Source organism: Aegilops tauschii, chromosome 2, assembly GCF_002575655.3.
Source record: "Aegilops tauschii subsp. strangulata cultivar AL8/78 chromosome 2, Aet v6.0, whole genome shotgun sequence".
NCBI lineage: Eukaryota > Viridiplantae > Streptophyta > Magnoliopsida > Poales > Poaceae > Aegilops > Aegilops tauschii.
In genome coordinates, this window is record NC_053036.3 from 586,321,024 (window position 1) to 586,348,082 (window position 27,059).

A 27,059-nucleotide genomic window follows, 5' to 3' on the forward strand; every position below is an offset into this window, starting at 1 on the left:
AAAGTTGATGAACTTTTTTCAATCTCGATGAACTTTTTTTGAAAACCGGTGAACTTTTTTCAAAGTCGATGAATTTTTTTTTAAAATCGATGAACTTTTTTTGAAAACCGATGAACTTTTTCAGTTTTATGAAACTTTGAATCGGTGAACGTTTTTGAATACATGAAATTTTTTTCTAATTCGCGATTTTTTTTAAATATGTGGACATTCAAATTTTGTTCATATTTCTTTTCAAAAGAAATCCCGTTTTTCTAAAAAGCGCGTCTAAAGTTAGTTCTTAGAGGTTTGGTGTTGCAATCTATCAATAAGAGCTTAATAGGTCTATTGGTTGGCCACCAAGCTTTGGAGCTAACTGGCGCAGGATCGAATCCTATCAATATTTAGTTTCTCGGGTAGTTTTTCTGCGCATTAATACATTTTTTGCACTGCCTTGCATTCTCATGGGCCGGCCCATTAGCGTGGTGCAGTGGGCGCCAGTTGCGTCAAAGGGCGCATAAGGCGCTGGGGAGGAGCTCTCGGCTAGCCAAGCGAGAATATATATCGGGAGAATCGCACGCACTCACGCCAGAGGATCGGTAGTCGGGACAGACGAAGGAAACTAGTCCCACGACGGGCGAAAAAGTGCCTGGGTCCCACCGTGAAAAAAAAGTGAAGATTAGCAAAATACAATGTTCGATACTATATTTAAAATCGAAGACTAATGTAATAGTACTTCAAAACAAGACAAAACTTTTCATTCCCCGGCAAAAAGGAAAAAAATCATACCCGGAAAATATAGCGTGAATCTTTAAATCACCGGCGAACCGTGGATCCATGCAAGGGATATACTTCCTTCATTCCCAAATATAAGTCTTTCTAGAGATTGCACTAAGGAGTACATACGAAGCAAAATAAATGAATCTACACTCTAAAGTGTGTTTATATACATTCGTATATAGTCCGGATTGAAATCTTAAAAAAGACTTAGGCCTCCTTAGAGCATCTCCAGTCGCCCTTCAGGAGGCATTTTTCGCCGCTTGGAGAGCTGCCGGTGAGAATTTCGGCCTTGGGACGACAAAATCTCCAATCGTTTTCACCCCCAAGCGAGTCCTCGCCTCTGCTGGCCGCTGCTGCCCCGCCCGCTATGGCCGCCGCTGCTCGCGCCTGCGCCTGCTGCTCGCCACCCGCGCCAGGCCCTGCTCGCGCGCGCCCGTGGCCGCTGCTCCCGTGGCCGTGCCCACTACTAGACTGCTAGAGCTAGTTGTTGCCGATCTTCAGGCCGCGAGCGCGCAACAAGTGTGGTCATGCACGGGGCAAAGAGCACCGGATCACCACCACCTCGCAGCAGCAACAGGTTGGCGCGGCGATGGGCGGCGGCGTGGACAGCCACGGGCACCGGCGCGTCGCTGTCGCTCAACATGCCTGCCTTCGCGCCGAGCATCCACCTCTGGGACTCCACGGCGCTCCTCCGGGACCTCAACACCACCCGCGATGCGCTCTCGCTGGCTCGCGCGGAGCTGGCCTCCCTTCGGGGGCCGTGCGGGACGTCGTCGCTCCTCCTCGAGTTCGTGCTCGCCAAGCTCGGTGCCGTCCACGGCGATACGCCGGCGGTCCAGGACTTCAATGGCTGGCCCGAGGAGCCCACGGGCGAGCTCAAGACGCGCCCGCGCCTGGCCGCCGCCGCCGAGGACGGAGAGGAGGAGGAGGAAGGGGGGGCGCCCGGCACGCCACGCCCCACGCGCCGCCCGGCCTCCCGCCCTGGCCGGCGCGCCCGTGGCGCCGTGGCCGCCGCCAGTCATGCCCGTGCGAGGGGCCGGTGCCGCCCGTGCGTGGCTCGTCGTGGTCGGGGCCGCCCATGGCCGGCGCGCTCGGGGCCTCCTCCGCCGAGTCCTTCACACTGGCCAAGACGGGGCGACACGAACAAGGACGGCGGGTTCCGGCGTGGCTGGAGCTGCAGGAGAGAGGCCATGCACGTGGTGGGCCTGTGAGGAAATGAGGAGAGAGACTGAGGAGAGAGGCTGACGTGTGGGGCTTTTGCGTGCAAAAAAGAGTGCTGCTCCACAGCTTTCTGGGTTTGGGTTGGTACCGCCGGCCGTAAATTTGGCTAAATCCCACCCTATTTCGGGGTCTGGGGGCCTGACTGGGCGAAAAATTGCATGCCGGCGATGAAAAAGGCCTCCTGAGGGGACGGCTGGAGATGCTCTTAGACTAGATTTAGGAACGGAGGGAATAGAATGTCGTCATTCCTGAGGGGTGCTAGTTTGTTTTGGTTTGCTGCGGGTCTTGGCTGGGTCCAGCGACTCTGATTGATAAACGCAGGTGCCTCGCTACAAGCCTACAAGCAGCACACGATCAAGCTCGTTGCCCCAACTAGTACACGCACGCACTGACGCACACACCACGAGCCCCAAAGGCAACTGAATAGCTACCACTCTCGCTCCGCGCGCGACCTACGGGCGGCCATGTCCACCACCGAGCTGCTCCTCGCCGCCTCCGGCAGCGGCGGCGGCAGCAACCGCGTGAGCATCGACGACGCGCTGTCGCTGCACGCGGGGGAGTTCGGGCGGTGGCAGCTGCGGCACTTCGTGCTGGTGACCGCGGCGTGGATGCTGGAGGCGATGCACACCATGGTGATGATCTTCGCGGACCGCGAGCCGGCCATGTGGTGCCCTGCGGGGGACGGCCGGTGCGGCGACCGCTGCGCCGGCGCCGCGGCCGGGTGGGAGTGGGAGCAGGGGAGCGGCTCGTCGACGGTAGCCGAGTGGGGCCTCGTCTGCGGCGAGCGGTACAAGGTCGGCCTCGTCCAGGCCATCTACTTCGCCGGCTGCATGATGGGTACGTCCGCCACTGCTCTATCATTCCGGCATAGCTTGACTGTCTCTAGTGGTGGCGCATTCCCGCATAAAAAAAACGAACCGATGCGATTTGCTAATTCTCTTTTCGCCGGTCCCTGTCATACACATGACTTTTCCGCTTCAGACAAAGAACCACTACTCATCTAAACGATCATATGTTTCTTTACAGATTCTAGAGCATGTGCAATTATATCTTATGCTATACTTCCTTCATTTTAAAACCTAAGGTGTATTTTTTTTAAGTTAAAGATGTTTTTATGTTTGATCAAGTTTATACATTTATATCAACATATATAATATTAAACAAATAAAATATGAAGTGATGACTGTTTGGTGTTGTAGCTACTGAAATTTTGCTATACAAATTGGTCAAACGTTGAGAAGTTTGCCTTTCTATAGAAATTAATGCACCTTATAGAGTTTGTTGCTTTTCCAAGTTAGGAGACGGGTACCTATGAAAGTGAAAGGCATGATTATTGCAAACAAAAAAAAGTGAAAGGCATGAGTTCTTGTATAAAATAGCATTTTCTTTGGGTATCTTGAACAGAGGGAGTATAAGTCATTTAGAGAAGACTAAAATACATACTACACTACACAATAAAGTATCTTCCAGTTTGTGGGATGAATAATTTTAAACTAAAAAAATACTCCCTCCGTTCCTAAATATAAGTTTTCAAGAGATTCCACTATGACTACATACGGAGCAAAATGAGTGAATCTACACTCTAAAGTATGTCTATATACATCCATATGTAGTTCGTAGTAGAATCTCTAAAGAGACTTATATTTAGGAACGGAGGAAGTATATATGTAACAGTGGTATAACTGTCTTGTCTTTTTCCTAAGATATGATCTCTTAGCTACAAGAAGGCAATATTTTTTCTCTTCTCTCTTACTCTTCCAATTTAACAATTCTTTTAGCTGACAGTGTTCAGATAGCATCATTGTGTATGTCTTAAGCCTCCTTCCAACCACTTTTGGCTCACATCAGAGATGATGTAATCCAGAGAGCGGTGTCATATACTCTAAAAGATCGAAATTTGCCATCAAGTGGCTTATAGGATTTTTTTTCTACGCTAGTAATACAACACTCTCAACTATCTTTCAGCTGTTGTTTGGTTTAATTAACAAGAGAAACGTGTCTTCGTCAATCATGTCTTGATCGTAATTGGCAGCTCGCATCACTGGATCGCCTGGACGGATGCATTACTAATTCAACAGGGTATTTGTAGTTGTATTTTACTTCGGCCCTTGTTTGACTCTCACTGCACTCTTCTCTACTAAACTGCAGCTAGAGAAGTATACATGTGCAGCGGAAACTATCTTACGGGTACAAATTACTACGTAATGACTACGTTGGAGTAGTCTTTTACTGTCATCCAGTAGTGTTGGGGCATCTCCAACAGCTACCCGCAAATTTTCACCTGCATCCGCCCACAGATAGGGGTCAGTCCGCTTACATTTCAACTACCATCTGAACTAACCGGACAAAAATCATGCAAACGCGGTCAGATTTCATTCAGGTTCGGATATAATTTACATAAATGGACGACATTCATGCAAACACGGCGGGCTTTTATTACATTTCAAACATTTAGAACAAAAAAACCTACAGCAACCGCCGGCGTCCAAGCCCTTATTGTTCCTTTCCTGGGACCGCCTCCTCCATCCGCCGTCTCCATGAGTGCCGGCGATAAAACCCGTGAAGTGAAGGTGCGGTCTCCAACGAGGGGAAGAGCGAAACATGGGAGACAGACCGACCCACATGGGACACAAGGCCCTGCCGCCTCACGTGTCCGACTCATTCTTGGAGGAGTCCGCGGCCTGTTCGTCGCCGGTGGACTTGAGGTCCATGATAAAAATGGTGGCGCCCACACTATCATCGTCCCACCAGGCCGCTGGATAGTTCATCGGCGGCACGTAGGAGGCACAGCTGGCATTGTTCTCCTCCGCGGCGGCGGCTTTCTGGCGAGCGGCGCCTTGAGCGCGGATGGCCTCGTAGATCGCACGATGCTCCGCGACGAAGTTGGGGTTCGCCGCGGTCATGGCCGCTACGGCATCCTCACTCGCGCGCTCGCCGTCGATCTGGCCCTCTGCCAACTGCTGCTGCTTCAGGAGGAACAGGTTGTACTGATGTTCCACCTACGCCTGTTGGAACGCCGACATAGGCGCCGAAGCTGGCTGCACCTCCGCCATGGCGGAGTTATAGTGTCGACAGCGCCTGCTCCATGATGAAGCCGGCGTGCACAGGCGAGGGTGTCGGTTTGGTGTCGTCTGAGCCTGTCTTCATCGTGGGATCGTCCTCGTCATCGGAGAACTTGGGCGAGCTGGCCGGCAAGCCGGCCTCGATCTGACTGGCATGACGGCTCTGCCTGGCGGCCTCAAGGGCGGCCACCTGTGCTTCATCTCCATGAAAATGGTCTCTCACAGAGCTTCGCCGTTTGCAGTCATGGCGGATACGTGCAAAGGAGAAGGATGGGGAGTGCCTTGTATTGTGGCGTGGAGTTAGTCGGCCGTGGCCGCCTTTTAATAATGGATTCCGGTGAGGCCACGCGTCCAGATGCGTCAATGCACGGCACCGGAGTGGGTTTCTCGGCCGGCGAGCCTGCTTAATGGCGGCATACGGACAAACGGAGCATTGTATAGGCATGGTAGATATATGTCCCGTCCTGCCCAGTAACTCGTCTCCGGTATTGAACGTTCGCAAATTGCGAAGGCAGTGAGAGGTCACGTCCGCTCTGGGCCGGCTTCAATGTGGAGCAGCCACTCTACAGCGGCATGAATGCAGGTAGTTGGTGCCGGCGGAAACGCACGGGCGAAGGAGGAGGGGTTTGGGTGGGCCAGGGTGGTCAGAAGCGGGCTTGGGTGCTATCCGGACGCCCATAAAGCACCCTTCATGTTTGTCTTCGGTTTGTGAGACAAAGTGCGTCCGGACTGCCCTGCGGACCAATACAAAATTGTGTTGGATCGCACAATACGTCCGGACGGTTTGAGAATCGACGTTAGAGATGACCTTACTTGCTAGTTGGGGTTACAACGACAATTATTATCTACTCATAATCTGCTCGGTGGCGTATAATAAGCACATAATTGAAAGTTTCCGAACAGGGTCTAGGATCCGACATATCTCATCTCTCCTACCTTAAAACAGACGTAAAGTTCTATTGTCGATTGCTCATCTTTCGTCCAACATTCTTTACCTTTTCTCTAGAAAAGAAGGATGGCCCATGACCTCTGCATCTGGAAGATGCATGCGGCCATTTTATTGGTTATTCTCGAGGACCTTACAAAGTAGAACAATAATATGCATAAATCCATCATCTTGGCAATCTGCCGCTAGTCCTATCTATAGGATGAAGGGTGCAAGCTGGGCCACATACCCGGACCTGTCACCTAAGCCTAACATCTAAAGCCGAAGGCCCCGACTGAGCCATCTGCCAGGTCCGGGGCACAAATCGGTCCGACGCACTCACATGTGTCGTCGCCGCCATCTTCCACTCGTCCATCTTTAGAGCAGATTGAGGTGTCAACCTTGGCAGGTCCTCTGCCATCGATGCCACCACGACGCTAAACGACGACCTCCACCTACGCGAGCCTTGGCAGGTCCTCCGCCATCGACGCCACCACGACGCCAAACGTCGACCTCCACGAACGCGAGTCCATCTCCAAGCAACGGACGTAGATCCATGCTAGGATAGGACCGCACCACCCACAAGCGCCACCCAACCCCAAGGTTCCCAAAGCGGTGCCTTCAAGAAGGGAACGGTGCCATGAGCGCCGCCGCCGCCAACAAAGTTAGAGTTTTCGCCCGGGAGACCTAGGGGAAGGGGAAGTGAGGAGATCAGTCCATACTGACGCCTCAAGGAGGTGAACAGCGCCCTCAGGTGTCGCCGTCGGCGCGGCCGGTCATGGCCGGCCAGGGATTTTGCCCGAACTATATCCCCGCCACCAGCAGCGCCTCCTGTACAGAATCGGCGACCAAGGGAGGCACGGCCCGACTAGGCTAGCCCGCACGCCGAATAGGGGAGGAGGGGAGGCGCCAGATCGCGCACACCGACTGCTGCAGAAGCCGCCGCCAGCCGCCAACAACCATCGGGATCTCACCGCCTGCGCGGCCAGGACGCCAGATCCACCGCCCGCACGGCTGCTTGCCGGAGCCTGTCGTGCCTCGCCAAAGGAGCCGCCGCTCCAGATCCGGGACTCCCCACGCAGGCAGGGCAGCCGAGGCCCCGCCGCCACCATCCTTGGTGCCCCGGGCTTGCCCGGCGGCTGCCTCAGGCGGCGGCGAGGAGATGGGGCGAGGTGGGGGAGGGGGCCGCGGCGGCGCAGCTAGGGTTCCCCCCGCCGCCACCGGGCGAGGCTGCGCGGGGGTCGTGGGAGGGGTTAGGTGCCTATGTCTCCTTTTTTTATCCTCATCTTTTTTGATTATTTTTCTTCTGCATCTAATTTTGTTACTGGTTTGGCTTCAAAACATCTTCAATTGTCCTATCTTTCATTGAGTTACCAAACAAAATCATGGTTTCTTTTGTAAGCTAATAAATGATTATGCTTACAAAACAAAATTCAGTTTTTCACGCAATCACATTAACATTCAAATTACAGGTAAATCGCGGGCTAACCTACAAAAATATGTATACCTCCCTTGCCATGCACGGATAATTATAAGTGATGATATCTGCAGGGTTTCCACCATGCGGCTCTGACTTTTGTTCACTTGGATTTGGGCTAATTAGGGAATCTCTTCACTAAGTGATACATTAGATTAGAACCCAAAACACAGCTTATTAGCTTATTTGTTTGCTTTTACATTGTTGCTTCATGTGACTGATCATATCGTTGGTTGGTTGGTTGCAGGATCCGGCGTCTTTGGACACCTGTCAGATTCTTTTTTAGGTCGGAAAGGTTCCCTCCAGTTAGTGTGCTTCCTTAGTGGAGGCTTCGGCCTTCTCACCTCGCTCTCCCCCAACTATTGGGTCTATGCGGCCTTCCGCCTACTCACGGGCTTTAGTGCCGGAAGCATTTGCTTTTGCTCCTTCGTCCTTGCCACGGAACCTATTGGGCCATCCTATCGAGGCGTCGTTGGCACATCCACTTGCTATTTCTTCTCCGGCGGTATTGCAGCCCTTGCTGGCATCGCAGCATTGTTCCAGTCCTCTTGGCGCATCCTTTACATTGTCACCTCTCTGCCATCCCTCGCATTCATGCTCGTCGTCATGCCATTCGTCTCTGAGTCCCCGCGTTGGTACCTCGTGCATTGCCGGACGGATGATGCGATGCGTGTCCTACGAGACATAGCGTCCACCAATGGCAAGAGCATCCCACATTGCGTGGGGCTCATGCTAGACGACGAGGACGACATCGCCAAGAAGGTCGTTGTGGAGACGTCGTCGGTCTTAGATGTGTTTCGGTCGCAGATAATGCGGGCTAGGCTCATGCTCTTAGTTATCATCACCTTTCTTTGCTCAGTGGTGTACTTTGGGTTGACCCTCAATGTGGTCAACCTAAAGATCAACCTTTACATCAGTGTGGTTGTTAACTCTCTCGCTGAGATGCCTGCATACCTGGTCACTGCGGTGCTCCTTCAACACTTCGGCCGGAAGCCACTCACAATTGGCTCGATGCTTCTCAGCGGCGTCTTCTGCACAACTGCTAGTCTTATTCCCAACTTCGGTGCCATGAGGTAATTAAACCCTTCATGTTTTATGTATTTGAGTCACAAGTTGAGTCACAAGGGTTTGCTTTAACGACATGCAATTGCATGCCATTGTAGGGTAGCAAGGATGGCATGTGGGGTGGTCGGGATCTTTGGAATGGCAGGAACATACAACCTATTGCTCGTATATGCGTCAGAGTTGTTCCCAACGGTGGTGCGTACCGTCGCACTGGGGTGCAAGGCACAGGGGTCACAAATGGGGGCCATACTAGCGCCCATAGTGGTGTTGCTCGGCGAGCGGGTGCCATTCGTGGTGTTCGGCATGTTGGCCATCATCGGTGGGCTACTGGTGTTCTGCCTCCCGGAGACTATGAATAAGCCTTTGTATGACACCATGGCTGGTATGGAGAAAGGGGAGAGATCATCAAAAAGGGGAGATGAAGTTGCAACTAGTAACTCCCTAATCTAATCACTTAGGCTAAAGCATTGGCGCACTGAAATATCATTGTTGCCCATAAAACAATGTTGCACAAAAGAGGGAATCACACAAATTGGATTGTCTACTTGTTTTAGCTTGGGAAATGTCTATACATTGTTTCATTTCTTGATAAATCATATATTTTGTAAGTCTAAATTATTTCAGAATCGGTGACCCACACATATCCATGAATTGATTTTTTTTCAGTTTAATAGGTGTTGCAAATATAAGATGAATTGTGGTATATTGTGTTGCAACTAAGTGTCGATCCTCCAGCCCAAAACCCATGGGGGTTGCGAAATAATTGTCGCACGAGGTCAGATGATGACATTTTTCTCCCATGGTAAGGGTGATGTCACACTAACCAGGACGATTTATATTCATATATGTTTATGTATGTGTTTTTAAAGTGTTTGTGCATTCGACACACAAGGAATCAGACCCCTGGTTTGATGCTTTGGTGTCTTACCGATGCGAACTATCCTTTTAGTTGGAAACGACGTTCTAGTCAATAGTGAGGCATCAATGGTGATTTCATCAATCTTGAAGCTCCGCAATTTCGACTTGGCTTCAGTACATGATGTGTGAGCATATGCGTGTGTGCACCTACGTTGTAATTGGTATTCCTAAAGAAGTTACTTATTTGTTTGTTATCACTTGGAATGTTTTGCTTCATAGAGCATTATATATTATACAACTTCATGGGTTTTTCTTTCAAATAGTACACATAATATTTTGAATTTCGTTGTCTAGTCTAGGAGTGTTCACGGGGGCATGTCCTCATGGGAGGATGGGAGCTAGTGGCTTTTGGTTTGGCTTTACAGTAATGGTATTATTTTTCTAAGTACAAAATATTCCATGAAGGATTTTCTAAGACTATAAATTATTTGGATGGGTTATTTTGGCAAGATTTACAAAAGAGGAAAAGTTGTACGTCTCATTTTCAAATATACATGCTCTTATTTAAAGGATCGTCATATTAGCGGGATACTTTGCAGCTCGCCACTCAAAACAATGCAATCATGTAGGTTATGCTCAAAGGTGGCAACGGAGACCGAAGGCTTAGTGAGGGTTACGGGTAAGGGAGAGAGGAGCCTAAAAATGAAATCCCCCCTCCCCTCATTTTTTCTATTTACCAAATTATAACACATGATTGGTTTGACCTATTGCCTACTGCAATAATGCGATTAAGCTTCAAAAGAAAAGGTTAACTCTAGTATAAAAACACGCATTATGGCCTTGACCATCGGATGTGTATAATGTATTCCTACGAGTGGTGCGGCCCTATTGAAGGCCTTGTCTTGGTGTCCTGACTGCTACATGGCTTGTTACATGTTTGTCAGTAATTGATTGATTATAAGTGTTTCAACTCGCTTTAGACCATGGATAATAGTATAGCCAACTAATTGCTATATGGAGTTGTCATATCATCTAGAGACATCATTCATAGTTACTCACATACTCTCTCCATTCCAGTGAATAAGGCATGCACACATCTCAAAGTCAACTTTGACCATAAATTGGACCAACCAAACGTGGGTTATATGTAATACAAAATATACCATTTAATTCGTATTGAAAAGAAGTTTCCGATGGTACAATTTTGAAGTCACCAAAATCCATATTATTGATGTAATTAACAGTAAAAGTTGGATTTTAAAAAGTGTGTGTGCGCGCGCGCGCCTTATTCATTGGAATGGAGGGAGTAGTACGGTTGGCCCTTATATTAGTACTTTTGGCAACCTTCTCTCTATCTCTTTCCTCATATGTATTACATTTCCATAGGATCACGTGTACAGATTGGATCTTACATGAGAGCCCACTCCCCTCATTTTTCATGTCTATCTCCTCCACATAAGTAAGATGTTTTGTCCAAAAGGACCCCCGGCCAACAGAATTGTCAAAAAGGACTACCTGTGGATAAATTTGACAAAAAAGACCCCCTGGGCCGTGGCGGCAGGTGCGGCAAGCGACACGTGGCACCTGCCGCCACGCCAGGAGGCGGCGGGCTCTGCCGCCACCGTAGGAGGCGGCCACCCAGCCGAACGGGAATCCCAACTACTCACCGCGCCGCGACGGAACGGGGCGGGACAGATGGGCCCTGCCGCCACGGGCGGAGGCGGCCTCTCCTGAGCGTGGTCGCTGGCTGGCCGATAGGCCGTGCAGGCCGCGGGCCCCGCCGGTGGGCCTCGCCGCCACTGCCGGAGGCGGCCTCTCCTGGCGCGCTGGCTGGCCGACAGCCCCTGACCACTGATGGTGCTGATTCCCATGACAGCGACCTGACGACGCTAATTCCAACGGCGGGAAATGGACGCTGATGTGCTGCTGCTTTTCCCGGGAATCACTCCTGCTTTTCTTCTATCCGGGAATCACTCCTGCTTTTGCTTGTTCTGCTTGAGTGGGTGCGACGGCACTGCGGAAGGAATCCTAGGCTGCGGGAACCTGTTGTGCCGACACTACAGGGATCGTAAAATTTCGTATGTTCGCGTTTATTTTCTGGCCATCATTTGTCGTCTGAGCCTATAAAGGAGACACCGAGGCTCTCGTCATCTTCGTCCAGCCATCCTCGAAATCGCCACTGCGCAAAGTGTGTAACACATTTTTCTAGACGGTATGAGTTTGCCTTGCTCGGATCAAAGCATTAGGCCGAGGAAAATGAAGAATGCAAGTTTGCCTCCGGGGATGGCAGTCCTGCGGTGTTGGTGTGGCGATCTTTGCAAGGTGAAGGAGGTGACAGATTTTTCAGATTGGTTGGGCATGAAGTTTTTCATGTGCGCCAATTATGAGCAAGATCCAACCGTAGCTATTTCAGAGTACGACAAGCCTCCGGTATGCTTTAACCATCACGAATAGATATTGTTGGTATTTTGATTGATTCGTTAATAACATTCTTGTTTCTTGTTGTAGTCTCCTCCGCCTCTGTGCATGTACTATCATTGGATTGACACGGAGATGCCGGCTTGGGCAGTGACTGAGATTCGTGAAAGAAGTCGCCGTGCGTGGAATAGTTTCTATGCGGAAGAGCGACGCGAGAAGGCGGAAGCTGAGGAGAAAGCAGAGCAAGAGAGAGAGTTAAAAGAATACTATGCGGAGCAACACCGTTTTTTTCAGGATTTAGGAAAGAAAAACAGGGAAGAGGCTCGTCGCATGGAGGAGCAGGAACGACAGCGAAAGGAGGCTCGTGAGGCGGAGAGGCAGAGAAAGAAAGAAAGGGCTCGTGAGGCCAAGGCAGCAGAAGAAGCTGGCGATGGAAAAGGAAAATATCCACGCTGGACTCAGTAGATTCCTGTGGTAGTATTTTTAAATTTCGCAATCATTTGTATCTTTATTTCTGCAGTTTAATGTAGGTTTATTTCAGTAGTTAAATGTAGTTGTATTTCAATCGTACGATGTATCTTATTTTCAGCTGTACCGTGTCGTAATGGAAAAAATATATAGTTTTAGAATAAAGTAGTGGCATTTTCTTTCCCTCCACTAATACCGAACATCATGCAAGAACTACAAAATGAAATTAAGATAGAACATAATGCCCTACAATAAGAGAGTACAAACTAATAATGCAAGTATATCTGAATTAAACGGTAGAACTGGAATATAGCTTAAAAACTACATGAAGGCATCATCGTCATCCTCCGTCGATGCAGAACTCTTGCCCTTCGACGATGCAGAACTCTTATGTGACGCCCCTGATTTGACCGTACACTAATCATGCACGCAAATGTGTACGATCAAGATCAGAGACTCACGGAAAGATATCACAACACAACTCTACAACATAAATAAGTCATACAAGCATCATAATACAAGCCAGGGGCCTCGAGGGCTCGAATACAAGTGCTCGATCATAGACGAGTCAGCGGAAGCAGCAATATCTGAGTACAGACATAAGTTAAACAAGTTTGCCTTAAGAAGGCTAGCACAAAAGTAGCAACGATCGAAAAGGCAAGGCCTCCTGCCTGGGACCTCCTAACTACTCCTCGAAGCCGAACTCCATGTAGAATCATCCTCGGGATCTCTAGCTCCTGGACTCCAGCATCTGGTTGCGACAACCAGGTATAGAAAGGGGAAAAGAGGGAGAAAAGCAACCGTGAGTACTCATCCAAAGTACTCGCAAGCAAGGAGCTACACTACATATGCATGGGTATATGTGTAAAGGACCATATCGGTGGACTGAACTGCAGAATGCCAGAATAAGGGGGGGATAGCTAGTCCTGTCGAAGACTACGCTTCTGGCCACCTCCATCTTGCAGCATGTAGAAGAGAGTAAATGGTAAGTTCACCAAGTAGCATCGCATAGCATAATCCTACCCGGCGATCCCCTCCTCGTCGCCCTGTTAGAGAGCGATCACCGGGTTGTATCTGGCACTTGGAAGGGTGTGTTTTATTAAGTATCCAGTTCTAGTTGTCATAAGGTCAAGGTACAACTCCGGGTCGTCCTTTTACCGAGGGACACGGCTATTCGAATAGATAAACTTCCCTGCAGGGGTGCACCACATAACCCAACACGCTCGATCCCATTTGGCCGGACACACTTTCCTGGGTCATGCCCGGCCTCATAAGATCAACACGTCGCAGCCCCACCTAGGCTCAACAGAGAGGTCAGCACGCCGGTCTAAATCCTATGCGCGCAGGGGTCTGGGCCCATCGCCCATTGCACACCTGCACGTTGCGAGGGCGGCCGGAAGCAGACCTAGCCTAGCAGGCGTTCCAGTCCAATCCGGCGCGCGCCGCTCCGTCGCTGACGTCAAGAAGAGCTTCGGCTGATACCACGACGTCGAGTGCCCATAACTGTTCCCGCGTAGCTTGTTAGTGCGTATAGACCAAATGGCCAGACTCAGATCAAATACCAAGATCTCGTTAAGCGTGTTAAGTATCCGTGAACGCCGACCAGGGCCAGGCCCACCTCTCTCCTAGGTGGTCTCAACCTGCCCTGTCGCTCCGCCACAAAGTAACAGTCGGGGGCCGTCAGGAACCCAGGCCCACCTCTACCAGGATGGAGCCACCTGTCCTTTCAGCCCCCTCATTAGAATCACTTGCGGGTACTCAACGAGCCGACCCGACTTTAGTCACCACATGTGTCATGTATAGAGTATATAAGTATATACCCGTGATCACCTCCCGAAGTGATCACGGCCCAGTAGTATAGCATGGCAGACGACAAGAGTGTAGGGCCTCTGATGGAACACTAGCATCCTATACTGAGCAGTAGGATAGCAGGTAAGGGTAACAACTGTAGCAACAATGACAGGTTATGCATCAGGATAGGATTAACAGAAAGCAGTAACATGCTACACTACTCTAATGCAAGCAGTATAGAGAAGAATAGGCGATATCTGGTGATCAAGGGGGGGGCTTGCCTGGTTGCTCTGGCAAGAAGGAGGGGTCGTCAACTCCGTAGTCAAACTGGGCAGCAGCAGCGTCGGTCTCGTAGTCTACCGGAGAAGGAGAGGGGGGAGAAACAGTAAATACGAAGCAAACAAAGCATCACAAAACATAAGGAGGCCAAACGCGGTGCTAGGTATGCCCTAACGCGGTAGGAGGTGATACCGACGAAGGGGGCAACATCCGGGAAAGTATTCCCGACGTTTCGCATTTTCGGACAGATGAAACGGAGGGGGAAAGTTGCGAGTTCGATATGTTAGGGATGTGTGGCGGACGAACGGGCTGTGTATCCGGATTCGTCTCGTCGTTCTGAGCAACTTTCATGTACAAAGTTTTTCCATCCGAGCTACGGTTTATTTTATATTAAATTTTAAAGATTTAAATCATTTTTAGAATTTAATAAATTAATTTAATTCGAAATTTAATTAATGCATCAGCATGACGTCAGCATGACGTCAGCAGTCAACGTTGACCGTTGACCTGGTCAACCTGACAGGTGGGTCCCACCTTTCAGGGGCTGTTAGCTAATTAACAGTAGTTAATTAGGTTAATTAGTTATTAGGTTAATTAATCTTAATTAGTTAATATTAACAGGGTTAATTAAGTTAATAAATTTCTTAATTAATTATCTTTATTATTTATTTATTTTTATTAATTTAATTTATTTTTTAAAATCAATTTTTTTAATTAAAACGTTCCAGGGGACGTGGGGCCCCAAGGTCAGTGGCTCACGGGAGCCTTAGCGGGCGAACGGGCGCGGGTCTCGGGCGCGGTTGCAGGCGCCCATCGAGGGCGAGACCGTGGCCTCGGCTGGGCACGCCCGCGTAGCAGGGGGGGCCTCGGTCAGGGCCGGCGATGGAGCAGGGCGGTCGCCGGGAGCGGGGTGGTGAGCGCGAGGCCACGGTGCGGGGCGGCGGCGGCCGCAGCAGCAGGCAGCACGCGTGCGGCACAGCAGTAGCTCGAGGAGCGAGCAGGGCGCGGGTGCAGAGGAAGCGAGGGCGCGAGGCAGCAACGAGAGAGGCACGGGGGCCGTGGAGCACGCCAACGGGGCAGGGTGCGTGGCGTGAGCCGGGCGCGTCCGGGACGCGTAGGGCGGCGTGCGCGAGGCAGGAGCGGGCGTTGGCATCGGGAGTGGCCAGTGGAAGGGGCCGGCGACGGGGTGATGCATGTGCGTGCTAGACGGCCAACGGGCGCGCGGCGTCAGGGTGACCGCGGGCGCGGAAGCCGGACGGCGGCCGCGGGCGTGGGCAGCGCGGTGGCCAGGGGGTAGGGAGCAGAGGGGAGAAGAGAGGGGTTGGGGTCCTCACGGTCGAGTAGAGACCAGGGGGGCGACGAGGCTCAAGGGAGGCCGTCGGGGAGGAGGACGGGGACGCGTGCGTCGACGGAGTCGAGGCGGAGGAGCTCCGGGTGGCGGCGAGAAGCGACGGCGAGGTCGTCCTCGGGCGCTGGGGGTCGGCGGCAGGCGACGGTTCCTCGGGCGCGGTCGCGCGGGCGAGGTGGGGCTCCGGCGCAGCAAGGGATCGGGCGTGGGCCAGGCGGCGTCGGTGGTGGAGGGGCGAGGGGATCGGCTGTTGGAATTATGCCCTAGAGGCAATAATAAATGGTTATTATTATATTTCTTTGTTCATGATAATTGTCTATTGTTCATGCTATAATTGTGTCATCCGAAAATCGTAATACATGTGTGAATACATAGACCACAACGTGTCCCTAGTAAGCCTCTAGTTGACTAGCTCGTTGATCAACAGATAGTCATGGTTTCCTGACTATGGACATTGGATGTCATTGATAACGGGATCACATCATTAGGAGAATGATGTGATGGACGAGACCCAATCCTAAGCGTAGCACAAAAGATCGTGTAGTTCGTTTGCTAGAGCTTTTCCAATGTCAAGTATCTTTTCCTTAGACCATGAGATCGTGCAACTCTCGGATGCCGTAGGAGTGCTTTGGGTGTGCCAAACGTCACAACGTAACTGGGTGACTATAAAGGTGCTCTACGGGTATCTCCGAAAGTGTCTGTTGGGTTGGCACGGATCGATACTGGGATTTGTCACTCCGTATGACGGAGAGGTATCTCTGGGCCCACTCGGTAATGCATCATCATAATGAGCTCAATGTGACTAAGGAGTTAGCCACGGGATCATGCATTACGGTACGAGTAAAGTGACTTGCCGGTAACGAGATTGAACAAGGTATTGGGATACCGACGATCGAATCTCGGGCAAGTAACGTACCGATTGACAAAGGGAATTGTATATGGGATTGATTGAATCCTCGACATCGTGGTTCATCCGATGAGATCATCGTGGAACATGTGGGAGCCAACATGGGTATCCAGATCCCGCTGTTGGTTATTGACCGGAGAGGCGTCTCGGTCATGTCTGCATGTCTCCCGAACCCGTAGGGTCTACACACTTAAGGTTCGGTGACGCTAGGGTTGTAGAGATATTAGTATGCGGAAACCCAAAGTTGTTCGGAGTCCCGGATGAGATCCCGGACGTCACGAGGAGTTCCAGAATGGTCCGGAGGTGAAGAATTATATATAGGAAGTCAAGTTTCGGCCACCGGGAAAGTTTCGGGGGTTATCGGTATTGTACCAGGACCACCGGAAGGGTCCCGGGGTTCCACCGGGTGGGGCCACCTATCCCGGAGGTCCCCATGGGCTGAAGTGGGAGGGGAACCAGCCCTTAGTGGGCTGGGGCGCCCCCCCATGGGCCTTCCCCTGCGCCTAGGGTTGGAAACCCTAGGGGTGGGGGGCGCCCCACTTGCCTTGGGGGGCAAGTTTCCCCCCTGGCCGCCCCCCCTTGTAGATGGGATCCAGGGCCGGCGCCCCCCCTCCCAGGGGCCTATATATAGTGGGGGGGAGGGAGGGCAGCAGTACCACAGCCCCTGGCGCCTCCCTCTCCCCCTGCAATACCTCTCCCTCTCGCAGAAGCTTGGCGAAGCCCTGCCGAGATCCCCGCTACTTCCACCACCACGCCGTCGTGCTGCTGGATCTCCATCAACCTCTCCTTCCCCCTTGCTAGATCAAGAAGGGGGAGACATCGCTGCTTCGTATGTGTGTTGAACGCGGAGGTGCCGTCCGTTCGGCACTCGGTCATCGGTTATTTGGATCACGACGAGTACGACTCCATCAACCCCGTTCTCTTGAACGCTTCCGCTCGCGATCTACAAGGGTATGTAGATGCACTCCTTTCCCCTCGTTGCTAGTATACTCCATAGATGGATCTTGGTGATGCGTAGGAAATTTTAAATTTCTGCTACGATCCCCAACAGTGGTATCAGAGCCAGGTTTATGCGTAGTTACTATGCACGAGTAGAACACAAAGCAGTTGTGGGCGTAGATGTTGTCAATTTTTCTTGCCACTACTAGTCTTATCTTGTTTCGGCGGTATTGTGGGATGAAGCGGCCCGGACCGACCTTACACGTACGCTTACGTGAGACAGGTTCCACCGACTGACATGCACTAGTTGCATAAGGTGGCTAGCGGGTGTCTGTCTCTCCTACTTTAGTCGGAACGGATTCGATGAAAAGGGTCCTTATGAAGGGTAAATAGAAATTGGCAAATCACGTTGTGGTCATACGTAGGTAAGAAATCGTTCTTGCTAGAAACCTACAAACCACGTAAAAACTTGCAACAACAATTAGAGGACGTCTAACTTGTTTTTGCAGCAAGTGATATATGTGATATGATATGGCCAGAAGATGTGATGAATGATATATGTGATGTATGAGATTGATCATATTCTTGTAATAGGAATCACGACTTGCATGTCGATGAGTATGACAACCGGCAGGAGCCATAGGAGTTGTCTTTATTATTTTGCATGACCTGCGTGTCATTGAATAACGCCATGTAATTTACTTTACTTTGTTGCTAAACGGTTAGCCATAGAAGTAGAAGTAATCGTTGGCGTGACAACTTCATGAAGACACAATGATGGAGATAATGGTGTCATGCCGGTGACGAACATGATCATGGCGCCCCGAAGATGGAGATCAAAGGAGCAAAATGATATTGGCCATATCATGTCACTATTTGATTGCATGTGATGTTTATCATGTTTTGCATCTTATTTGCTTAGAACGACGGTAGTAAGTAAGATGATCCCTTATAATAATTTCAAGAAAGTGTTCCCCCTAACTGTGCACCGTTGCGAAGGTTCGTTGTTTCGAAGCACCACGTGATGATCGGGTGTGATAGATTCTAACGTTCGCATACAATGGGTGTTGACGAGCCTAGCATGTACAGACATGGCCTCGGAACACACGCAATACACTTAGGTTGACTTGACGAGCCTAGCATGTACAGACATGGCCTCGGAACACGGAGGACCGAAAGGTCGAGCATGAGTCGTATAGAAGATACGATCAACATGGAGATGTTCACCGATCTTGACTAGTCCGTCTCACGTGATGATCGGACACGGCCTAGTTAACTCGGATCATGTTTCACTTAGATGACTAGAGGGATGTCTATCTGAGTGGGAGTTCATTGAATAATTTGATTAAATGAACTTAATTATCATGAACTTAGTCTAAAATCTTTACAATATGTCTTGTAGATCAAATGGCCCACGTTGTCCTCAACTTCAACGCGTTCCTAGAGAAAACCAAGCTGAAAGATGATGGCAGCAACTATACGGACTGGGTCCGGAACCTGAGGATCATCCTCATAGCTGCCAAGAAAGATTATGTCCTAGAAGCACCGCTAGGTGAAGCACCAATCCCAGAGAACCAAGACGTTATGAACGCTTGGCAATCACGTGCTGATGATTACTCCCTCGTTCAGTGCGGCATGCTTTACAGCTTAGAACCGGGTCTCCAAAAGCGTTTTGAGAAACATGGAGCATATGAGATGTTCGAAGAGCTGAAAATGGTTTTCCAAGCTCATGCCCGGGTCGAGAGATATGAAGTCTCCGACATGTTCTTTAGCTGTAAAATGGAGGAAAATAGTTCTGTTAGTGAGCACATACTCAGAATGTCTGGGTTACACAACCGCTTGTCTCAGCTGGGAATTAATCTCCCGGATGACGCGGTCATTGACAGAATCCTTCAGTCGCTTCCACCGAGCTACAAGAGCTTTGTGATGAACTTCAATATGCAAGGGATGGAAAAGACCATTCCTGAGGTATATTCAATGCTGAAATCAGCGGAGGTGGAGATCAAAAAGGAACATCAAGTGTTGATGGTGAATAAAACCACTAAGTTCAAGAAAGGCAAGGGCAAGAAGAACTTCAAGAAGGACGGCAAGGGAATTGCCGCGCCCGGTAAGCCAGTTGCCGGGAAGAAGTCAAAGAATGGACCCAAGCCTGAGACTGAGTGCTTTTATTGCAAGGGAAGTGGTCACTGGAAGCGGAACTGCCCCAAATACTTAGCGGACAAGAAGGCCGGCAACACCAAAGGTATATGTGATATACATGTAATTGATGTGTCCCTTACCAGTACTCGTAGTAGCTCCTGGGTATTTGATACCGGTGCGGTTGCTCATATTTGTAACTCAAAACAGGAGCTGCGGAATAAGCGGAGACTGGCGTAGGATGAGGTGATGATGCGCGTCGGGAATGGTTCCAAGGTCGATGTGATCGCCGTCGGCACGCTACCTCTGCATTTACCTACGGGATTAGTGTTAAACCTCAATAATTGTTATTTAGTGCCAGCTTTGAGCATGAACATTGTATCTGGATCTCGTTTAATTCGACATGGCTACTCATTTAAATCCGAGAATAATGGTTGTTCTATTTATATGAGATATATGTTTTATGGTCATGCCTCGCTGGTCAATGGTTTATTCTTGATGAATCTCGAACGTGATGTTACACATATTCATAGTGTGAATACCAAAAGATGTAAAGTTGATAACGATAGTCACACATACTTGTGGCACTGCCGCCTTGGTCACATTGGTGTCAAGCGCATGAAGAAGCTCCATGTAGATGGACTTTTGGAGTCTCTTGATTACGAATCATTTGACACGTGCGAACCATGCCTCATGGGTAAGATGACCAAGGCTCCGTTCTCCGAAACAATGGAGCGAGCAACCAACGTATTGGAAATCATACATACCGATGTGTGCGGTCCAATGAGTGTTGAGGCTCACGGAGGATATCGTTATGTTCTCACTCTCACTGATGACTTAAGTAGATATGGGTATGTCTACCTAATGAAACACAAGTCTGAAACCTTTGAAAAGTTCAAGGAATTTCAGAGTGAGGTTGAGAATCAACGTGACAGGAAAATAAAATTCTTACGATCAGATCGTGGTGGGGAATATTTAAGTCACAAATTTGGTACGCACTTAAAGAAATGTGGAATCGTTTCACAACTCACGCCGCCTGGAACACCTCAGCGAAACGGTGTGTCCGAACGTCGTAATCGCACTCTATTGGATATGGTGCGATCTATGATGTCTCTTACCGATCTACCGCTCTCATTTTGGGGCTATGCTTTAGAGACTGCCGCATTCACTTTAAATAGGGCTCCGTCGAAATCCGTTGAGACGACACCGTATGAATTATGGTTTGGGAAGAAACCTAAGCTGTCGTTTCTAAAAGTTTGGGGATGCGATGCTTATGTCAAGAAACTTCAACCTGAAAAGCTCGAACCCAAGTCGGAAAAATGCGTCTTCATAGGATACCCTAAGGAAACCATTGGGTATACCTTCTACCTCAGATCCGAAGGCAAGATTTTTGTTGCCAAGAATGGGTCCTTTCTGGAGAAAGAGTTTCTCTCGAAAGAATTAAGTGGGAGGAAAGTAGAACTTGATGAGGTGATAGTCACCCCTTCCGAACTGGAATGTAGCGTAGCGCGGGAAGATGTTCCTGTGGTGCCTACACCGACTGGGGAGGAAGTTAATGATGATGATCATGAAGCTTCGGATCAAGTTAATGCTGAACTTCGTAGGTCCACAAGGACACGTTCCGCACCAGAGTGGTACGGCAACCCTATCCTGGAAATCATGTTGTTAGACAACGGTGAACCTTTGAACTATGAAGAAGCGATGGCGGGCCCGGATTCCGACAAATGGCTAGAAGCCATGAAATCCGAGATAGGATCCATGTATGAAAACAAAGTATGGACTTTGACTGACTTGCCCGATGATCGGCGAGCCATAGAAAATAAATGGATCTTTAAGAAGAAGACAGACGCGGATGGTAATGTGACCATCTATAAGGCTCGACTTGTCGCTAAGGGTTATCGACAAGTTCAAGGGGTTGACTACGATGAGACTTTCTCACCCGTAGCGAAGCTGAAGTCCGTCCGAATCATGTTAGCAATTGCCGCATTCTATGATTATGAGATATGGCAAATGGACGTCAAAACGGCATTCCTTAACGGCTTTCTTAAGGAAGAATTGTATATGATGCAGCCGGAAGGTTTTGTCGATCCTAAGAATACTAACAAGGTATGCAAGCTCCAGCGCTCCATCTATGGGCTGGTGCAAGCATCTCGGAGTTGGGACATTCGATTTGATGAGATGATCAAAGCGTTTGGGTTTACACAGACTTATGGAGAAGCCTGTGTTTACAAGAAAGTGAGTGGGAGCTCTGTAGCATTTCTCTTATTATATGTGGATGACATACTATTGATGGGAAATGATATATAATTCTTGGAAAGTATAAAGGCCTATTTAAATAAGTGTTTTTCAATGAAGGACCTTGGAGAAGCTGCTTATATATTAGGCATCAAGATCTATAGAGATAGATCAAGACGCCTCATTGGTCTTTCACAGAGTACGTACCTTGACAAGATATTGAAGAAGTTCAATATGGATCAGTCCAAGAAGGGGTTCTTGCCTGTATTGCAAGGTGTGCAATTGAGCACGGCTCAATGCCCGACCACGGCAGAAGATAGAGAAAAGATGAGTGTCATCCCCTATGCCTCGGCCATAGGGTCTATTATGTATGCCATGCTGTGTACCAGACTTGATGTAAACCTTGCCGTAAGTTTGGTAGGAAGGTACCAAAGTAATCCCCGCATGGAACACTGGACAGCGGTCAAGAATATCTTGAAGTACCTGAAGAGGACTAAGGATATGTTTCTCGTTTATGGAGGTGACGGAGAGCTCGTCGTAAAGGGTTACGTCGATGCTAGCTTCGACACAGATCTGGATGACTCGAAGTCTCAAACCGGATACGTGTATATTTTGAATGGAGGGGCAGTAAGCTGGTGCAGTTGCAAGCAAAGCGTCGTGGCGGGATCTACATGTGAAGCGGAGTACATGGCAGCTTCAGAGGCAGCGCAAGAAGCAATCTGGATGAAGGAGTTCATTAACGACCTAGGGGTGATTCCCAATGCGTCGGGCCCGATGACTCTCTTCTGTGACAACACTGGAGCTATTGCCCTTGCGAAGGAGCCCAGGTTTCACAGGAAGACCAGGCATATCAAGCGTCGCTTCAACTCCATTCGTGAAAGTGTTCAAAATGGAGACATAGATATTTGTAAAGTACATACGGACCTGAATGTAGCAGATCCGTTGACTAAACCTCTCCCTAGAGCAAAACATGATCAACACCAGAACGCTATGGGTGTTCGATTCATCACAATGTAACTAGATTATTGACTCTAGTGCAAGTGGGAGACTGTTGGAAATATGCCCTAGAGGCAATAATAAATGGTTATTATTATATTTCTTTGTTCATGATAATTGTCTATTGTTCATGCTATAATTGTGTTATCCGGAAATCGTAATACATGTGTGAATACATAGACCACAACATGTCCCTAGTAAGCCTCTAGTTGACTAGCTCGTTGATCAACAGATAGTCATGGTTTCCTGACTATGGACATTGGATGTCATTGATAACGGGATCACATCATTAGGAGAATGATGTGATGGACGAGACCCAATCCTAAGCGTAGCACAAAAGATCGTGTAGTTCGTTTGCTAGAGATTTTCCAATGTCAAGTATCTTTTCTTTAGACCATGAGATCATGCAACTCCCGGATGCCGTAGGAGTGCTTTGGGTGTGCCAAACGTCACAACGTAACTGGGTGACTATAAAGGTGCTCTACGGGTATCTCCGAAGGTGTCTGTTGGGTTGGCACGGATCGAGACTGGGATTTGTCACTCCGTATGACGGAGAGGTATCTCTGGGCCCACTCGGTAATGCATCATCATAATGAGCTCAATGTGACTAAGGAGTTAGCCACGGTATCATGGATTACGGTACGAGTAAAGTGACTTGCCAGTAACGAGATTGAACAAGGTATTGGGATACCGACGATCGAATCTCGGGCAAGTAACGTACCGATTGACAAAGGGAATTGTATATGGGATTGATTGAATCCTCGACATCGTGGTTCATCCGATGAGATCATCGTGGAACATGTGGGAGCCAACATGGGTATCCAGATCCCGTTGTTGGTTATTGACCGGAGAGGCGTCTCGGTCATGTCTACATGTCTCCCGAACCCGTAGGGTCTACACACTTAAGGTTCGGTGACGCTAGGGTTGTAGAGATATTAGTATGCGGAAACCCAAAGTTGTTCGGAGTCCCGGATGAGATCCCGGACGTCACGAGGAGTTCCAGAATGGTCCGGAGGTGAAGAATTATATATAGGAAGTCAAGTTTCGGCCACCGGGAAAGTTTCGGGGGTTATCGGTATTGTACCGGGACCACCGGAAGGGTCCCGGGGGTCCACCGGGTGGGGCCACCTGTCCCGGAGGGCCCCATGGGCTGAAGTGGGAGGGGAACCAGCCCTTAGTGGGCTGGGGCGCCCCCCCATGGGCCTTCCCCTGCGCCTAGGGTTGGAAACCCTAGGGGTGGGGGGCGCCCCACTTGCCTTGGGGGGCAAGTTTCCCCCCTGGCCGCCGCCCCCCCCCCCTTGTAGATGGGATCCAGGGCCGGCGCCCCCCCCTCCCAGGGGCTATATATAGTGGGGGGGAGGGAGGGCAGCAGTACCACAGCCCCTGGCGCCTCCCTCTCCCCCTGCAACACCTCTCCCTCTCGCAGAAGCTTCGCGAAGCCCTGCCGAGATCCCCGCTACTTCCACCACCACGCCGTCGTGCTGCTGGATCTCCATCAACCTCTCCTTCCCCCTTGCTGGATCATGAAGGGGGAGACGTCGCTGCTCCGTACGTGTGTTGAACGCGGAGGTGCCGTCCGTTCGGCACTCGGTCATCGGTGATTTGGATCACGACGAGTACGACTCCATCAACCCCGTTCTCTTGAACGCTTCCGCTCGCGATCTACAAGGGTATGTAGATGCACTCCTTTCCCCTCGTTGCTAGTATACTCCATAGATGGATCTCGGTGATGCGTAGGAAATTTTAAAATTCTGCTACGATCCCCAACATCGGCCTCCTCCCGATCCAGATCCAGCGGGGAGGAGAGGAGAGGAGTGGGGAACGTGGGGGGCGACGGGGTGTCGGTGGAGTGGATAAGGGGAGTGGGGGCGCGGGGTGGGCCGGCCCATTCGTGCGGCTAGGGGCCCGCGTGGATGGCCAGCTGGGCCAAAGGGCCCAGCGGGGGGGGGGGTTCCCTTTTTTATTTTTTTATTTTATTTGCTTGTTTTCTGTTTTTATTTCTTTTGTTTATTTTCCTTTTCTGTTTTATTTAATTTTACAGCACTTAAGAATTTTATAAATTTGTGTTTTCTTTACTATAATTATTTTTGTAATATTTGGCACCACCCGAGCATTTTTGTTTCCACTTCTGAAAACTTTAATTGTTTGACTTATTTTGAATTTAAATTTTGAAACGTTTTCGAATCATTGCGAGGTTAGCAACAGTAACCAAAGTGACGTGGCATGATTAGCGTGGGATTACTGTAGCATGATTATCCGGGCGTTACAAATCTCCTCCACTACAAGAAATCTCGTCCCGAGATTTAAGCGGTGGAGTAAGGGGGAAAAAGTGCTGGTAGCGAAAACCTAACGAGTCTCGTCGGTCTTGGCTGCCCCTTTCGAAGAGGTTGATCCCTTTCGTTGATGTCTTCATTACTCTGCTTCAAGTCACCATGATCAAGTCGTCATCCTTTCTTCGGGATTTTCATTGTACATATGAAGGACAAGGGGTAACTTCGGAAAAACGGACCTCAGAAAGGTTGACTATCTGGTTGATAATATCGGGGATGGTGGCGGAAAGTAACTCTTGAATGGAAACTTAAGACAATATTGAGAGCAAGGTAAGTAGGTACCATGAGAAGTTTCGAGCGGGTGAACTGTTCGTTGCCTGAAACAAAGTGTGAAAGGGGGTTCAAGCAGCGAGAGTAAGTATTGCGTCTGATACCAGAATAGATCAGTAGGACAGTGGTCCGTGAATTACATACGAGGCCACGCGCGATGAATAAATTTGGGAACAGGGGGTGCATAGGAGAGTCAAGTTTTGATCCTGTGGAACTGTGGGTTATGGGCCCACCATGTGGTTAAAGTAGGAAGGGCGGTGACATCTTGCACGATCATGATAGCAAGGCATGTCAGAGGGTAGCCTGTCAGTTATATGTCAGCAACATCGTCGATACCAAGGGCGAGGGACGAAGAGAACCATTTTCCTGCTCGTTGAAACGAGGTGGACCAATAGGCAAAGTTCTCGTCCATCGGTGGTTACCGGAATGCACCAACAATAGTAACAGGGTCTTACTGACAGAGTTGTACACCGAGGTGTTTGCACAAGCAGGGAATTAATACTGCTTAGATCATAATGATCACCAGAAACGTTAAGCCAACCAATGGAAAGGAAAATATGATTATCAGATTAAACAGAACAATGGAAAGGAAAATGTGTTTAAACACATATTTCAGGGGGTATATCCTTCCCAAGGACAATGGTTAGAAGAGAACCATTTAGGTTAGGGAAGAGGAAGTTCATGACATTACCCAAAGAACGGTGTTTGAATAATTGATAACGAAAATTTAGCATTGTGCTTCAAATATTTTTATTGAAGATCGGAGTAACACAGACATGCTTCGAGATGGCATTGACATGGTCATTAGGTAAGATCAGGCTATGGATACACAAAGGATCCATCAGGAACAACTTATAGAGTAAGTCTTACAATTTCCTCATGGAAGAATAGCTAACCTTGCTAAAAAGGGAAAACTTATAACAATAGGTCCTCCGACCAGGTGGGTTAGGCATGACATCACCTTATCGGTTCATAAATAGACCAATGTTATAACTCTTGGAAATATGTTCCAACCATCATATTTGACCGAGATTCAGATCTGATTGGTGTCAGGATATCTCAGACTCAGGATGCCTGAGAAGAAAGGTGCAACACAAATTGTCGAAACGACATCGAAGATTCTCGGGAGATGAACTATGGAAGCGAGTTCCGAACAAGGGTTCATCATTGAATCAAGGAGAGCTGAGGAGGTGACTGATTGACTCAGCGACAATCCATTGAGATTTCCAAAAGATGGATTTCCACAACTATGTGAACAAGGAGATAACATTAGCTAGATCGAATGACTTAATGATGTATGCTCGAGGAAAACATACACAATTAAACATTGGTTGAAAGGTGCACCCGAATATGGGCTTAGGTAGCATGATCAAGGTTAGAATGGTGATTCGATAACCAATACACAAGGAATGAACTATCGTTCATTAACTTACAAGCAATAGGGTTGCTGGAAGTTTTGAATTTTACACATCACAGTTCATTTGTGGGTACTTCGGTTAAAATCAACATGGGGACCAAGAACTGAATGTAGACGGCAAGATGTATTACTATATCAAGAATTCTAAAGAGGTGGTGAAA

At 49.2% G+C, this 27,059-nt stretch overlaps 1 protein-coding gene across 1 annotated transcript; it reads left to right on the forward strand.

The window, feature by feature from the left end:
• Positions 1 to 2,316: 2,316 nt before the first annotated feature.
• LOC109747026 (organic cation/carnitine transporter 4) lies at positions 2,317 to 9,147 on the forward strand. Its single transcript, XM_020306120.4, has 3 exons — positions 2,317 to 2,814; positions 7,689 to 8,514; positions 8,605 to 9,147. The coding sequence occupies exons 1-3, from the start codon at positions 2,442 to 2,444 to the stop codon at positions 8,954 to 8,956; spliced, it is 1,551 nt and encodes a 516-aa protein (XP_020161709.1). The 5' UTR covers positions 2,317 to 2,441; the 3' UTR covers positions 8,957 to 9,147.
• Positions 9,148 to 27,059: the final 17,912 nt, after the last annotated feature.